The 18,383-nt window shown below is 43.3% G+C and overlaps 1 protein-coding gene across 3 annotated transcripts in view; it reads right to left on the bottom strand.

Annotated features, from left to right (window-relative positions):
- Positions 1–5,396: 5,396 nt before the first annotated feature.
- The window catches only part of slc1a3a (solute carrier family 1 member 3a), a 15,678-nt gene continuing 2,691 nt past the window's right edge, over positions 5,397–18,383 (bottom strand). Inside the window, exons 2-10 of one of the 3 annotated variants that reach the window (XM_035526500.1) lie at positions 17,579–17,749; positions 16,621–16,758; positions 13,765–13,969; positions 13,048–13,090; positions 11,828–12,099; positions 10,364–10,597; positions 9,354–9,548; positions 7,672–7,806; positions 5,397–6,219 (exon numbers count right to left, since the gene is read on the bottom strand). In XM_035526500.1, coding sequence (XP_035382393.1) covers positions 6,006–6,219; positions 7,672–7,806; positions 9,354–9,548; positions 10,364–10,597; positions 11,828–12,099; positions 13,048–13,090; positions 13,765–13,969; positions 16,621–16,758; positions 17,579–17,747 — 1,605 coding nt within the window. In that variant the 5' untranslated portion in view covers positions 17,748–17,749 and the 3' untranslated portion in view covers positions 5,397–6,005. Of the gene's footprint in view, positions 6,220–7,671; positions 7,807–9,353; positions 9,549–10,363; positions 10,598–11,827; positions 12,100–13,047; positions 13,091–13,764; positions 13,970–16,620; positions 16,759–17,578; positions 17,836–18,383 lie in introns of all 3 variants that reach the window. The other 2 variants (XM_035526499.1, XM_035526501.1) reach the window with 2 other exon arrangements.

Below are 18,383 nucleotides of genomic sequence, written 5' to 3'. Positions count from 1 at the left end.
CTACATAACCTAAGAGGTGTAATAATATGTGCTGAACTAGTATTCCTAGGTCCTTTTCATGTGTAACTAGGTATTTATTAACTAAAACATTTGGTCATTTCACTTTGCCTCACTATTTAGCATTTTAGACATTTTAGTGCTGCCTATTTGTGTCACACATACATACAACATATATGACAGGTAAGAGGCTCTGGGGCATCGTGGTCACCCTTAGAAACCACTTTGGTGTTTAAAGATGGAGCATCTACATGTTCTGAAAATGTTTCAGGGTGTTTAGGGGACTCTTAAAAAAGTAGCACACAGGAAGTGATGTAAGAACAGTAGCTTCTGTGGGTTTGTTGCAGGAGCCTGTCCAGATCTGCTCACCAGGTGATCCAGGTTGGTATTATATGTATGGCTGTAGTTTTTAATTGTACATAACATGCTATAGAGTGAGAATTTCTAAAAATAATAAAACTAAACAATAAACTAAACAACATGCATTTTATAAGGATAAAATGTGGAGGTTTGCCTAGTAAAATATGAGAAGTAGAGGGTCACATGACTCAACATTATGGTTACCCAGAGTAACTACAGTGCACTTAGGGTGAACACAGGATAATATGGAGAAATGGTTACATAGACATTGTGCCTATATTATAATGCTGTTTCTTTGTTTGTTTCACACAGCTATGTTGACATACTGTATTTCACAGTGCATCGAGGTATAACAAACATGCTGAGGAGGTATCAAGACTGCTGGTAGAAGCCATTCTGTCAGATTCTTCATGTAGTGAGAGTGAGAGCAGTGGTGAGGATTACGAGGAAGATCAGGGCAGTTATGGAGTCCAGAAATGACAGAATGGAAATTAAAATGACAGTGGTGGTGAAAGTGACCAGGGCAGTAATGCACAAGCCTGTAAAGAGAAGTTACAAAATGTGGACAAGCGCAGATATGGGTGGATATGTGTGTGACTTTGAAGTGGGGAGAAAGATGGCAGGACAGAACAAGACCTTGGAGGTAAAGTGGCGATGGCTTTGTGTGCACCACCGGAAGGGAAGTATTATCAGGTATTTTTTGACAACTACTTTGCATTTGTGCCTTTACTGCATGTTATGGTGCAGAAAAGCCTTTATTGCCGTGGCCTGGTAAAGCCCCAGAGAAAGCACTTACCACCCTGAGGATGGAGAAGGAGCTCCAGAGGGGACAGTACATTTACATTTACATTTACATTACGACTTCCATGTGTCTTCTGATGGGATTTCCTGTGTGAGTTGGAAAGATAAGTGAGCTGTAACTGTCCTGTCATCCATCCACAGTCCCATCATCCATCCACAGTCCTGCATCCATCTACAGTTCTGTCATCCATCCGCAGTCCTGCATCCATCTACAGTCCTGCATCCATCCACAGTCCTGCATCCATCTACAGTTCTATCATCCACCTGCAGTCCTGCATCCATCCACAGTCCTGCATCCATTCACAGTCCTGCATCCATCTACAGTTCTATCATCCATCTGCAGTCCTGCATCCATCCACAGTCCTGCATTCATCTACAGTTCTGTCATCCATCTACAGTCCCGTCATCCATCCACAGTCCTGCATCCATCTACCGTTCTGTCATCCATCCACAGTCCTGCATCCATCCACAGTTCTGTCATGCATCCACAGTCCTGCATCCATCCACAGTCCCGACATCCATCCACAGTCCTGCATCCATCTACAGTTCTGTCATCCATCCACAGTCCTGCATCCATCCACAGTTCTGTCATCCATCCACAGTCCTGCATCCATCTACAGTCCCGACATCCATCCACAGTCCTGCATCCATCTACTGTTCTGTCATCCATTCACAGCTCTGTCATCCATCTACAGTTCTGTCATCCATCCACAGTCCTGCATCCATCTACAGTCCCGACATCCATCCACAGTCCTGCATCCATCTACTGTTCTGTCATCCATCCACAGCTCTGTCATCCATCTACAGTTCTGTCATCCATCTACCGTTCTGTCATCCATCCACAGTCCTGCATCCATCTACAGTTCTGTCATCCATCCACAGTCCTGCATCCATCCACAGTTCTGTCATCCATCCACAGTCCTGCCTCCCTCTACAGTTCTGTCATCCATCCACAGTCCTGTCATCCATGCACAGTCCTGCATCCATCTACAGTCCTGCATCCATCTACAGTTCTGCATCCATCCACAGTCCCGTATCCATCCACAGTCCTGCATCCATCTACAGTCCCATCATCCATTCACAGTCTTGCATCCATCTACAGTTCTGTCATCCATCCACAGTCCTGCATCCATCCATAGTTCTGTCATCCATCCACAGTCCTGCATCCATCCACAGTCCCGTATCCATCCACAGTCCTGCATCCATCCATAGTTCTGTCATCCATCTACAGTTCTGCATCCATCCACAGTCCCGTATCCATCCACAGTCCTGCATCCATCTACAGTCCCATCATCCATTCACAGTCTTGCATCCATCTACAGTTCTGTCATCCATCCACAGTCCTGCATCCATCCATAGTTCTGTCATCCATCCACAGTCCTGCATCCATCTACAGTCCTGACATCCATCCACAGTCCTGTCATCCATCTACAGTCCCATCATCCATCCACAGTCTTGCATCCATCTACAGTTCTGTCATCCATCCACAGTCCTGCATCCATCCACAGTTCTATCATCCATCCACAGTCCTGCATCCATCTACAGTCCCGACATCCATCCACAGTCCTGCATCCATCTACTGTTCTGTCATCCATCCACAGCTCTGTCATCCATCTACAGTTCTGTCATCCATCCACAGTCCTGCATCCATCTACAGTCCCGACATCCATCCACAGTCCTGCATCCATCTACTGTTCTGTCATCCATCCACAGCTCTGTCATCCATCTACAGTTCTGTCATCCATCTACCGTTCTGTCATCCATCCACAGTCCTGCATCCATCTACAGTTCTGTCATCCATCCACAGTCCTGCATCCATCCACAGTCCTGTCATCCATCCACAGTCCTGCATCCATCCACAGTTCTGTCATCCATCCACAGTCCTGCCTCCCTCTACAGTTCTGTCATCCATCCACAGTCCCGTATCCATCCACAGTCCCGTCATCCATCCACAGTCCTGTCATCCATCCACAGTCCTGCATCCATCTACAGTCCCATCATCCATCCACAGTCTTGCATCCATCTACAGTTCTGTCATCCATCCACAGTCCTGCATCCATCCATAGTTCTGTCATCCATCCACAGTCCTGCATCCATCTACAGTCCTGACATCCATCCACAGTCCTGTCATCCATCCACAGTCCTGCATCCATCTACAGTCCCATCATCCATCCACAGTCTTGCATCCATCTACAGTTCTGTCATCATCCACAGTCCTGCATCCATCCATAGTTCTGTCATCCATCTACAGTCCTGACATCCATCCACAGTCCTGCATCCATCCACAGTCCTGCATCCATTTACAGTTCTGTCATCCATCCACAGTCCCGTATCCATCCACAGTCCCATCATCCATCCACAGTCCCATCATCCATCCACAGTCCTGCATACATCTACAGTCCTGTTATCCATCCACAGTCTTGCATCCATCTACAGTTGTGTCATCCATCCACAGTCCTGCATCCATCCACAGTTCTGTCATCCATCCACAGTCCTGCATCCATCTACAGTCCCGACATCCATCCACAGTCCTGCATCCATCTACAGTTCTGTCATCCATCCACAGTCCTGCATCCATCCACAGTCCTGACATCCATCCACAGTTCTGCATCCATCTACAGTTCTGTCATCCATCTACCGTTCTGTCATCTATCCACAGCTCTGTCATCCATCTACAGCTCTGTCATCCATCCACAGTCCTGCATCCATCTACAGTTCTGTCATCCATCCACAGTCCTGCATCCATCTACAGTCCTGCATCCATCCACAGTCCTGCATCCATCTACAGTCCTGTCATCCATCCACAGTCCTGTCATCTATCTACAGTTCTGTCATCCATCCACAGCTCTGTCATCCATCTACAGCTCTATCATTCATCCAGTCCTGCGTCCATCTACAGTCCCATCATCCATCCACAGTCCCGTAATCCATCAACAGTCCTGTCATCCATCCACAGTCCTGTCAGTTTTTAAGAAATTAACTTTGACCCTGAATCAAAAACATTTAATTCCAAGTATGTTTTAGTTTAATTGTTTGTAACTGGATCATGTCAATAAATCTAGCATTTTGAAAGAAATATTGTGTGTGCGCCTGATGCTTATGAGATGTTGGATATCACACATTCTGACTTCTCCTTAAGCCCTTATACTGGCAACAATCACAGACACAGTACTCTAAAACAAGTTGTACTTCATCAATTGCCACCCAGATGACATACTCAACTTTTTTATATGACTCCAAAATTGTAGTCATAGACAAGGCAAGATTCAACACCAGTACAAAAACATTATCAAGCCAGGAAAACAACAGTCTGAGTCAAATACCAGCAGAGCAAATCACACATCAGGTAAAGCAGAAGTCACAGAATAACAAAATAGGGTCAATACCATAAGCCGACCGTAGAAATAAACACTCAGTATTCACTAAGGGTAGTTGCAATACTTCACAAAAACTGGACTAAACAAACAGGTTTAAATAGGCAGGTGAAATTGTAGACAGGAGAGTGTACTCATTATTCCGGTGATGAGGAATGAGAGAATGTGTGATGATTGGGTGATAGATCTCTTTGGCTATGCTTGGGAACCCTTAATGAAGGGTCTAACCCTAACCCTAGTTAATGAAGGGTCTAACCCTAACCCTAGTTAATGAAGGGTCTAACCCTAACCCTACTTAATGAAGGGTATAACCCTAACCCTAGTTAATGAAGGGTCTAACCCTAACCCTACTTAATGAAGGGTCTAACCCTAACCCTAGTTAATGAAGTGTCTAACCCTAACCCTATATACCAACACAATAATAAACACATTAAATACTGCAGTCAGTCTGATGTTTATCAACACAATAATAAACACAGTAAATACTGCAGTCAGTCTGATGTTTACCAACACAGTAATAAACACAGTAAATACTGCAGTCAGTCTGATGTTTATCAACACAATAATAAACACAGTAAATACTGCAGTCAGTCTGATGTTTATCAACACAATACTAAACACAGTAAATACTGCAGTTAGTCTGATGTTTATCAACACAATAATAAACACAGTAAATACTGCATTCAGTCTGATGTTTATCAACGCAATAATAACCACAGTAAATACTGCAGTCAGTCTGATGTTTATCAGTACAGTTACGGATGTTTTCCTGAATCAAGATTTGTTTTCTTATACCTTCACTGTACACAATCACTGCTGTGCACACTTCAGCAATCATAAATAGAAATAATTCACACAAGGAAATGATCAAAACAGTCCATTTTTATTTTTTTCTGTACAAATTGACATTGGTTTTGTTACCATTAAAACAGTCACAGTACTGTATTACAGTGCTGTCTAACTGGGTAACAGTGCTGTATTACTGGTTCACAGTACTGTATTACTGGGTCACAGTTCTGTATGACTGGGTCAGTTCACTGTACTGTATTACTGGGTGACAGTGCTGTCTAACTGGGTAACAGTGCTGTATTACTGGTTCACAGTACTGTATTACTGGGTCACAGTTCTGTATGACTGGGTCAGTTCATTGTACTGTATTACTGGGTAACAGTGCTGTCTAACTGGGTAACAGTGCTGTCTAACTGGGTAACAGTGCTGTATTACTGGATCACAGTACTGTATTACTGGGTCACAGTTCTGTATGACTGGATCAGTTCACAGTACTGAATTACTGGGTGACAGTGCTGTCTAATTGGGTAACAGTGCTGTATTACTGGTTCACAGTACTGAGACTAGTTTGGGTGGAGAGAGGGATGGGACAGTGTGGAAACTGAAGGCTGGTTAAGGTGAGTATGGTAGGAGAGTAGGAGATGGTTGGTGTGGTAGGGCAGGAGGGTGGGGCTGGTGGAGCCACTACATCTTGGTCTCGCTGTCGTGGAGTTTGTTGCAATCATGCTCGCTCTCCTGAGACACCAGATGGTATGGCAGCTTCTTGGTGTTGCTCTCTTCACACACGGAGTTCCCTGCCTCCATGTCAGCTGCTTGCAGCTCATGTCGGGACAGGTGCGCCACAATTCCTGCACCGATCGAATCACCCAAGACGTTAGTGGTGGTTCGCAGACGGTCTCTGCAGACAGAAAGAGAGAGACAGAGAGAGAGGGAGAAACAGATGGAGAGAATGAGATAGACAAAGAGGTTTAGCCAAAAATTATGAAACTATGACTTATGGGCAGTGGTATCTCAGGGTTAAAGTACTCAACTTGTAATCGGAAGGTTGCCAGTTCAAGCCCCACCACTTCAAATTGCCACTGTTGAGCCCCTGAACAAGACCCTTAACCCTCAATTACAATTGTATTTACAATCAGCCTTAATTTTAATTTGCTTTGGATAAAAGTGTTAGCTAAATGCTGTGAATGAAACACTGAAAGAACACTTGTTAAGTTTCATATTTCATCTAACAATTACATGTCTGTTCAATATACTTCTGCATATCGCATCCTTCTAACATAGACAGTTATGGCTTCCGAGTTCTTGTTGAAACATTTGAGTTGTTCAAGTATTGGTGAACCGTGTGACCACTGCCTAAATCAAAATCAGGTAACCAGTTTTTGTTCACTATTATGTGTGCAGTACCTAATTTCCCTGAGACAATACCACTACGTATGCTCTTGTTATCACTCAGGCCTTCGTGAAGTTCTTTTGCATATTCAGTTTGATCCAGACTGATCCAGGTACACATTTCTGAAGTGTTTCACACATTACAAATGTTTGACTATAAAAAACATGGTGTTGAGTTCTTAGTACCCAGAGTACCAAGGGGCTCTGTGGCATTTTAATAAGTCTTTAAAAGCTGTGTTTCGGAACTGCTGTTGTGAGACAGGAAATGGCAGGGATTTGTTCTGCTTGCTGCATGAGAAGAGATACTGGAGTGTCATTCTTCACATCTAGTCCTGCAGAACTTGTGTTTGGACACAGAGTACATGGACCTTTGAGTTTCAGAAGAAACTTTTATGTCTGCTGATATTATGCAAAAGCCCAATACCAGTTAGAAGCAGCATCAGTGCATTCCATGAGACACTCTTCTCCTCGGATGTAATGCGTGAAGTTTTAAAGTTGTCAAAAACGTTTTTAAAGATGTAGCAGTAGGACATTATTGTATAGTAGTAGGACTAAAGATGTAGCAGTAGGACATTATTGTATAGTAGTAGGACATTATTGTGCAGTAGTAGGACATTATTGTACAGTAGTAGAACATTGTTATGCAGTAATATGACATTATTGTGCAATAGTACCACATTATTGTGCAGTAGTAGAACATTGTTGTACAGTAATATGACATTATTGTGCAGTAGTGGGACATTATTGTGCAGTAGTAGCACATTATTGTGCAGTAGTAGGACATTATTTTGCATTACAGTAGTAGGACATTATGGTATGATGTTTAAAGCTAAGGGATGGTATCTAAAGCTTTGATATGACATCCAAAGCTAAGGGATGGTAACTAAAGCTTTTTGCTGTCTCCTGCAGCACATGTCATATACTGTGCCATGGTGAATAAGATATAAAATAGTGCACTTACAGGAACCAATCCACTGCGATAATCAAACTGACATCATCAGTGGGCAGTCCTACAGATGTCAGCACTATCACCATGGTAACCAGACCAGCCTGTGGGATTCCAGCTGCTCCAATGCTTGCAGCAGTTGCTGTGATACTGGCAAGCAAACAAACCCACATACACACACACACACACACACACACACACACACACACACACACACACACACACACACACACACACACATACACACATACACACACACACACACACACACAAAAACACGTACATACACACAGACACACATAAAATTTAAATTTCACCAGTAAACAATAAATAGTAAACAGTATATATTCTATTCTCATAAAAGCTTGGTTTCCTGGTTTCCTGAGAATGTGAAAAATACACAAGACAGTGAGAACCACTACTATCCAAAGTGTGTAAGTAATTTTTAAACTTTTGTGTGTGTGTGTTTGTGCATGTGTGTACACTGAATGGCCACTTTGTTACACACTTCTGCTGGATCTTTCATGATTAGCGCTTCCATGTGTGAAAATTAGATATGATACCATAAGCATAAAATCAGCTCATCGAGTGTTCTGTGGAAATGTAAATCCACACTAGAACAGGACAATTCAAATGAGCCATGGTCATCAGTGCTGGACTAAACATGGTCATCAGTGCTGGACTAAACATGGTCATGGTCATCAGTACTGGACTAGACATAGTCATGGTCATCAGTCCTGGACTAGACATGGTCATGGTCAGTCCTACACCAACCAGGACCAGTATTTCAAAAACAGCCGACCTTGTGGCATTTTGAATGGAGTATATGGAGTATTGTGAGTATGGAGTATATGGAGTATCGTGAGTATGGAGTATAGAGAGTATTGTGAGTATGGATTATATAGAGTATCATGAGTATACAGTATATGGAGTATCATGAGTATGGAGTATGCAGATTATCGTATGTAGTGTATGGAGTATCATGAGAATTTGGCACAAGCAGCATGAATTGATGAGCCCTTCTTGTCAGGGGTCAACAGTCCAGACTTGTGGAGATGGGGTAATGGTGTGGGGAATGTTTTCTTGGCACACCCTGTATCCTCTGATACCTGTAGATGGGTGTCTGGAAAGTAGGATGTATCTAAGCATTGTGGCCAACCAAGTTCATCCCTTCATGGCAGCTGATTGCCCGGTTTCAGAAGAACACTTTCAGTAGGACAATGCACCATGACACAAGGGTCATATAGTCCTGGATTGGTTCAAGGAACATAATGGTGAGTTTTCCTTCTTTGGTCTTCACAGTTCTCAAATCTTAATTCTGTAGAGCATCTCTGGGACGAAGTAGAACAGGCTGTTCAGAGCATGTCAGTGCCTCCATTGAATTTGTGGCCACTGGGAGAATGTAGTGGAATGTATGCAGGGATGAATGGCTGTGATTGGGAATGCCAAACGAAGTCCAGAACACTACCAGATGGGTGTCTGTAATAAAGTACATTCAGTGTATGTGTGTGTGAGAGGTGAATATAGAGCCAGACAGAGAGAGGGTTCAGTTATAACCCATCAGCTGTATCATATATCTGTGTGTGTGTGTGTGTGTGTGTGTGTGTGTGTGTGTGTGTGTGTGTGTGTATGTGTGTGTGTGTGTGTGTATAAGTGTGTGTGTGTGTGTGTATAAGTGTGTGTGTGTGTGTGTGTACCTAATGGTGAGGATCTGTCCAAAGTTGAGTTCCATGTTGTTGACCTGAGCAATGAAGATGGCAGCGAGAGCTTCATAGAGCGCCGTGCCATCCATGTTGATGGTCGCTCCCACCGGCAAGACAAAGCGTGTCACTCGCTTATCAATACCATTGTTCTCCTCCAGACACTTAAATGTGATGGGCAGAGTGGCTGAGCTGTTCACACACACACACAAATGCACACATACAGACATATACACAAAAATTAATACACACAGGCACACATGATTTTGGTATGATTCCTTACAGGCTGAGGCATTGTTATGTGAAGGTGTGTGGTGAAGTTATTGGAAGGATACAGGGGATAAGCTGTGTGATCTGTGGAATGTGTTAGGTATGGAGGAAAGTGTGTGATCTATGGAATGTGTTAGGTATGCAGGAGAGTGTGTCATCTGTGGAATGTGTTAGGTATGGAGGAGAGTGTGTGACCTGTGGAATGTGTTAGGTATGGAGGAGAGTGTGTCATCTGTGGAATGTGTTAGGTATGGAGGAGAGTGTGTGACCTGTGGAATGTGTTAGGTATGGAGGAGAGTGTGTCATCTGTGGAATGTGTTAGGTATGGAGGAGAGTGTGTGATCTGTGGAATGTGTGAGGTATGGAGGAGAGCCTCATCAGCCACTGATGTAATTGGTATCTGACTGGAGTGTCTTAGTGTGCTCTTTCTGGAGTGCAGTGTGTGGTAGGTGTGTGGTAAGTCAGGTGTGTGGTGTGTGGAAGTTCAGGTGTGCGGTGCGTGGTAGGTCAGGTGTGTGGTATGTGTATAGTAAATCAGGTGTGTGGTGTGTTAGTTCAGGTGTGTGGTAGGTCAGGTGTGCAGTGTGTGGAGGGGTGTGGTAGGTCAGATGTGTGGTAGGTGTGTGGTGTGTGGTGTGTGGTAGTTCAGATATGTGGTGTATGGAAGTTCAGGTGTGTGGTGTGTGGTAGATCAGGTGTGCGGTGTGTGGTAGTTCAGGTGTGCGGTGCATCCTCACCTGGAGGACGTGCCCAGGGCAGTCACCAGAGCCTGCAGCAGACCCCCAATGAACACGAAGGGGTTTTTGCGTGTGACCAGCAAGTAGAGCGTAGGCAGTACGAGGATGGCATGGATGAGGAGGCCGATGATGACGGTGATGGTGTACATACCCAGCTGTCCCCCCATGGCAGACAGGTCCTCCATCTCTACGATCTTCCCCGCAATCAGGAACAAGATACCCAGAGGAGCGTACCTGCCAAAAACACACTCCACATTACACCTGAGGAGCGTACCTGCCAAAAACACACTCCACATTAAACCTGAGGAGCGTACCTGCCAAAAACACACTCCACATTACACCTGAGGAGTGTACCTGCCAAAAACACACTCCACATTACACCTGAGGAGCGTACCTGCCAAAAACACACTCCACATTACACCTGAGGAGTACAATTTGCTCCGCAAACACCTGTGATGTTGACTCTGTATTTGTTGTTCATTCATTTTATTTCAAGTGTTTCTGAACACTTGAAGTCAAGGTGTTACTGTAGAAAGGTCCCAGGCATCAGGGTTTTTGGGCATGGGGATTTTACTTGACTTGCAATCAGAAGGTTGCTGGTTCAAATCCCACCACTGCCTTGTTTCCCCTGAGCAAGACCCTTAACCCTCAACTGCTCAAGTTGTACTCACTCATAATTGTAAATCACTTTGGATTAAAAAAGTGTCAGCTAACTGCTGTAAATGTAATTGAAGAGCAAGTTAGGATTAAGATTATTTTTAGGGTTAAGATTAGTTTTAGAGTTAAGATTAGAGTTAGGTTTAGGGTTAATATTAGGGTTATGATTTAACCCTAAATTAGGGTTAAGATTAAAATTAGGGTTATGGTTAGGGTTAAGATTAGGACACTATTAAAGAAGGACAAATTATGAGCCAATGAGAATACATTCAGTGTCACCACTGTTGATCTAGATAATATATTCAGTAAATTCGTCTGATTACAACTAGAGTGGAAGCAGGAATTTATCATCTGATTATAACTAAAGTGGAAGCAGAAGTTTATTATCTGATATCAACTTGTCCACAACTGATTCTTGAACTCCAGTATCCTGTGATATTGTCAACTAAACTTGAAAGAAAATTGCTTTAATCAAACAAATCTTGTGTTCAAGACCAACAATGCTACAGCACTCAAATTTGTATATGTCCATGAAAGTGAAAAAAGTCATAAATAAAAGCACATCATTACTAACAAAAGCATTTTGAAAGTAATGAAATCCTTGAGAGGATGAGAACTGTGAGCAGAGATCCAGCCCGGGATGACACAACGACCTGAATGAGGAATGTGAGTCGCATTCTGTGTGTTTCTTTTGTGTGGCTCTGTGTGAACCAAGACCGCCAACTGCTTAAAGATGTGAATCATTTGATCTTTTGACCCCAGAGGCCTGTGTCCTCTGAACGCCCTCTGCCCTCTGCCCCTACTCACCACATTATAACGCCAACGAGCCTCATGATTGCCTCGTTGAGACAGTCAAAGAAGTCCCGCAGGGGCTGGCCCTGTTCCTTCATCCCGCCGATGGTGAGGCCGAAGGACATGGAGAAGACCACCAAGCCCAGCGCATTGATGCCATTCACTGTCCCCAGAACTGGGATCTCCTCCTCGTAACGGACCGCCCCCGAGCCATTAGCTAGAGCGGAGGCACTCTCATTCAACACCACCTTCACTGTCACCACCCGCTTACCATACTGGGTCCTAAACTGAGAGAGGAAGAAAGAGAGAAAGAAAGAGAACAAGAGGGAGAGGAGAGAGAGGGAGAGGGAAAGACAAAAAAAGAAGAGTGCAAACAAAATGAAGTGTAAGGGTAAGTGCTTGGTGCTGTGGTGGTGTATGTAACAAGGCTGGTTACGGTTAGGGTTAGGGTTATGACAGTGTTAGTGTTATGACAGTGTTAGGGTTATGACAGTGTTAGGGTTAAGGTTAGGGTTATGACAGTGTTAGGGTTAGGGTTATGACAGTGTTAGGGTTAGGGTTATGACAGGGTTAGGGTTAGGGTTATGGTTATGACAGTGTTAGGGTTAGGGTTAGGGTTATGACAGTGTTAGGATTAAGGTTAGGGTTAGGGTTATGACAGTGTTAGTGTTCTGACTGTTACGTTTATGACAGTGTTAGGGTTAGGGTTATGACAGTGTTAGGGTTAGGGTTATGACTTTGTTAGGGTTATGACAGTGTTAGGGTTAGGGTTATGACAGTGTTAGGGTTAGGGTAAGGGTTAGGGTTATGACGGTTAGTGTTAGGGTTAGGGTTCGGTTTATGACAGTTGGTGTTAGGGTTAGGGTTATGACAGTTAGGGTTAGGGTTAGGTTTATGACAATTAGTGTTAGGGTTAGGGTTTGGTTTATGACAGTTATTGTTAGGGTTAGGGTTAGGGTTATGACAGTTAGGGTTAAGGTTAGGTTTATGACAGTTAGTGTTAGGGTTAGGGTTAAGTTTATGACAGTTAGTGTTAGGGTTAGGGTTATGACAGTTAGTGTTAGGGTTAAGGTTAGGTTTATGACAGTTATTGTTAGGGTTAGGGTTAGGGTTATGACAGTTAGGGTTAGGGTTAGGGTTAGGTTTATGACAGTTAGTGTTAGGGTTAGGGTTATGACAGTTAGTGTTAGGGTTAGGGTTAACTCTGGAAACCACAGACAGTGTAATGGCTTTACCTGCTGGGTACAGGCTTGTACTAGGTTTGGAGGAAACATATTTCTGTTAAAAAAGAAAGCAGCAAGAGTGATAAAGAGAGATTCATAAGAAAAAAACATGATTTTGGTCAGTAGATGTTAGAGATAGATCTTACTGATCTAACCCTAACTCATCCACTGATCTTACTGATCTAACCCTAACTCATCCACTGATCTTACTGATCTAACCCTGACTCACCCACTGATCTTACTGATCTAACCTTAACTCACCCACTGATCTTACTGATCTAACCCTAACTCACCCACTGATCTTACTGCTCTAACCCTAACCCACCTACTGATCTTACTGATCTAACCCTAACTCACCTACTGATTTTACTGATCTAACCCTAACTCACCTACTGATTTTACTGATCTAACCCTAACTCACCTACTGATTTTACTGATCTAACCCTAACTCACCCACTGATCTTACTGATCTAACCCTAACTCACCCACTGATCTTACTGATCTAACCCTAACTCACCCACTGATCTTACTGATCTAACGCTAACTCACCTACTGATTTTATCTATCTATCTATCTATCTATCTATCTATCTATCTATCTATCTATCTATCTATCTATCTATCTATCTATCTATCTATCTATCTATCTATCTATCTATCTATCTATCTATCTATCTATCTATCTATCTATCTATCTATCACTCTCTCTCACTGTCCCCTCCCCCAGTACCTGATGAGATCGAGGAAAGCATCAGCAGGGCTCACTTGCTCCACACTGTGCTCTGTGCTGAACTCTTCCTTGGCTCCTTTCCCCGGGTGGATGATCAGCACCATGATGATGCCGATGAAGACGGCGATGATGGTGGTGGTGGTGTAGTACACCACTGCACGCACGCCCATCTTCCCCGACGCCCGACTGTCCAGGGCAGCCATGCCTACAAACACACGCATGTGTGAGTGTGTGTGTGTGTGTGTGTGTATGAGTGTGTGTATGTGACTGTGAGTGTGTTTGTGTGTGTGTGAGCATGTGCATGTGTGTGTGTGTGTGTGTGTGTGTGTGAGTGTGTGAGTATGAGTATGTGTGTGTGTGTGTGTGTGTGTGTGTGTGTGTGTGTGTTTAATCCATTAAAGCTGTGACTCCACTATATAACAGAAAGGAAAATTCATCAAACAGAAGGTGGTGTGAGAAGCAGTTAATGGTGCATTGAGTGTTCAGTCCGAGACTCAAACCATCAAACCATGACCTTAAACTCATTAGACACACACAGTTCACACACACATGCACACACACACACACACACACACACACACACACACACACACACACACACACACACACACACACACACACACACACACAGTTCAGAGAAAGAGATTACTGCACACACACACACACACACACACACACACACACACATTCTCATACTCATACACACACACACCCCCCACACACACACAGTTCAGAGAAAGAGATTACTGCACACATACACACATACACACACACACACACACTAACACACATACACACACACACACACACACACAGTTCAGAGAAAGAGATTACTGCACACATACACACATACACACACACACACAGTTTAGAGACAGAGATTATTTCACACAGACACAGATGCACACATGCGCACACACACACACACACACACACACAGACACACACACACACACAGACACACACACACAGTTCACACACACATGCACACACACACACACAGACACACACACACACAGACACACACACACAGTTCAGAGGCAAGTGTTTCCTTAGTTGGTTTACATTTTCTGCATGATTACTGTGTGCTGTAGTCTGCAGGAAATTCAAGACTTGAGTGAGGAGATCTGAAACTATAGAAGTAAGAATTTCTCTCTCTCTCTCTCTCTCTCTCTCTCTCTCTCTCTCTCTCTCTCCTCTCTACAACCCTTTACATCTCCCTGGTGCCCCACCTCCCCACCCTCCACCTCCGTCTCTCTGCTGTTTAAGTCATTTGATACAGATTTAGGACAATAGCTTCAGGAGTCTCCCACTGTCAGACAGAAGCTTGTTTGTGTTCATGTATTAGATTATCTTCTGATCTCCATGGGGAGTGGGTGGTTTATAACAAAACATGCAAAAATCTAATTCCAATAAGAAATAAATCAATAAGAACTCTTTAAAATCTTTCTCTTGAGGGAACCCCCCCCCCCCCCCCCCCAGATATAGGGTTAGGGTAATCCTCAGATTTAGGGTTAGGGTTTAAGGTTTAGTGGTTATCCTCAGGTTTATGGTTAGGGTTTAAAGGTTAGGGTTATCCTCAGGTTTAGGATTAGGGCTTAAGGGCTGTGTTTATCCTCAGGTTTAGGGTTAGGGTTTAAGGGTTGTGTCTATCCTCAGGTTTAGGGTTAGGGTTTAAGTGTTAGGGTAATCCTCAGGTTTAGAGTAAGAGTTTAAGGGTTAGGGTTATCCGCAGTTTTAGAGTTGGGATTTAAGGTTTAGTGTTATCCCCAGGTTTAGGGTTAGTGTTATAGACAGAGCCATAATTAACTCCAGTTACACAGTTAAAAATAAATCGACAATTTAAATATTACAGTATGTCAAGGAGGGAGGGAGAGAGAAAGAGGGAGAAGAAAGAGAATGAGAAAGAGGGAGAAAGAGAGAGGGAGAAAGAGCGAGGAAGAGAGGGCTAAAGAGAGAGAGAGGGACATGTGTTAGTGTTCATTCAAAGAGTCTTTTGTTGCTTTGCACCATGGTCACTCTGACATCTGACCTCATGCGTTTTTGAAGTCACACACACACACACACACACACACACACACACACCACACACATTCATCAGCCCCTCCCCCAGAATGCTTTCCTCGTTCAGCTTTTCACAGCTCTCCCCAAAACTTCAAGCACCTATGCACACACACACACACACACACACACACACACACACACACACACACACACACACACACACACACACACACACACAGGCATATCCAATGCCCACACAAATCAAATTCACATTCAGATCAACACCTCCAGGAGGATATTACTAAAATACAACTATTTAAATAAATAAATAAATTCGCTCACCATAAACTCAACACCCTCAGCAAAACCGAGCACCCTCACCATAAACTCAACACCAAATGGAAAAACTCACTTTCAGAAACACGCTATCAGCAGAAACCTATTACTAACAGAAACTCAACACAAAGGAAATTAACACTAACAGGACCCCCCAACATAAACACCTAGAGCCCAACACCTCACAGTGGAATGGATCATATTGTTGTGTTAAAAAGTATTTTTGCGGGTTTGCCTTGTTTTCCATTGTGTTGTGTTGTGGTTCTAGTTTGTATTGTTTTGTTTATAGTATCATGTAATTGAGTTACATTATGTTTGAGGTATTATGTCCTGTTATTTTGCAATGCATGGCTTGGTGTTGTGTTGTGTTGTGTCATGCTGTGCTGTATTGTGTTGTGTTGAGTTGTGTTGCGTTTTGTTGGGGTGTATTCTACTGTGCACTGTGGTGCTGTGTGTTGTGCCCTGCTGTGCTGTATTGTGTTGTGTATGTGTTTTGTGTCCAGTGGTGCCATGTACCTGTAATTAAACTGGACACCAGCAGGGGGAGCACTAACATCTGCAGCAGGCGCATCAGCAATTCCCCAGGAAATGAGAAGTACTTCATCTCACGGTAGGTCATCTTAAAGGGCCGCAATGCGAAGCCCAGAGCTATTCCTGCATCACACAGCACAAGCCCAGTTATACTTGCAACATTACACAGTTACACCTGCAGTATTACACATTTAGACCTGCAACATTAGTTACACCTGCATCATTACACAGTTACACCTGCAACATTACACAGTTACACCTGCATCATTACACAGTTATACCTGCAACATTACAGTTATACCTGCAGTGTTACACAGTTACACCTGCAGCGTTACAGTTACACCTGCAGTATTACAGTTACACCTGCAGTCCGTGGACATCAGTGTATGTGGAAGAGTATGAGACATTTTAATTTATTTAATAAGTTCTGACTTCACCATCAGATTTCATGAAGCATTAATTAAACCCTGATTTCATTACACCTTAAGTAATTGTTTGACTTCATTATGGGTAGTTCTTTACAACACAGATATTGTCATGTATAAGTTAATTAGGGTATACCCTGAAGGCCAAACCCTAGCGTCATGTATGAGTTAATTAGGGTATACCCTGAAGGCCAAACCCTAGCGTCATGTATGAGTTAATTAGGGTATACCCTGAAGCCTGAACCCTGATTCTTAGTTTCATGTATTAGTTAATTTGTGTATACCTTGAACCCTGAACCCTGACCCCTGACCCCTGGTATCATTCATGTGGATGTCTCTAGGGGAACTTCCACAGGAATCATATGGATGCTATATAACAGTTTATTTCTGTTCATCACCTCATAAACACACACACACAGCTATGCAAACACACACATCTACCTAGCATGCACACATATATGCACACACACAGACACATGCACGCACTGACCAATGATGACACAAACACACACACTGACCAATGATGACAGCAGTGACAGTGAGGATGACGAAGGCATTCTTCGTGAAGAAGGCTCGGACATGGCGATGGTTGATGTTACGCATGCGGAGCGATCGCTCAGTTATGCGGTCCCGTAACTGCCTCATGCGGTTGCGGGGCTGCTGTGTCTCGCAGTTACTCTGAGTCATACCTGCAGAGGGCACCAATCCTCACACTGCACACTCAACACCTGTAGACAGCTTTAGTACTGAGCTCCGTCTGAACAGGTCTGCAAGACTGAAAAGAAAGTCACACTTATTTACATTATATCAGGTAATATTCAAAGTAGCATCTGACCAAAATATCAGTGAAATATTGATTTAAATATTTAAATATAAATGAAGGAATACACTACTTTGAACCATCTCCAAAAACTGACTGTAAACTAGTTTGTGGTCTGTAGTTTGTGGTCTGTAATTTGTAACTATTAACTTTAATTCAGATGATTTATTCAACTCAGAATAACTTAAATATTTAATGTAATTGACACATGGAAACCTGTAAAACTGTCTTTCAAATTAGCAAATGTAACAGTTTAAAACCAGTAAATATAACTGTTTACACCATCAAATGTAGCCATTTGCTCTTACCTTGTAAATTTTCCCCAATTCCTGGCAAGAAGTTACAGTACGCAAACACACATAAACTTATAATAGGGATAATACAGCCACATAAGACACCCAGAGTACCGTGTACACTGTATGGTTCACAGTACAGAGCAGCTGCTGTGGCTGTCCTGAGATGGAGAGCAGGTATTCCATCACCAGCCAGGTGTAAGAGAGCAG

Source organism: Electrophorus electricus, chromosome 5 (assembly GCF_013358815.1).
Source record: "Electrophorus electricus isolate fEleEle1 chromosome 5, fEleEle1.pri, whole genome shotgun sequence".
NCBI lineage: Eukaryota > Metazoa > Chordata > Actinopteri > Gymnotiformes > Gymnotidae > Electrophorus > Electrophorus electricus.
Note: the sequence above shows the minus strand (reverse complement) of the source record. Positions and strands in the feature narration are given on the sequence as shown.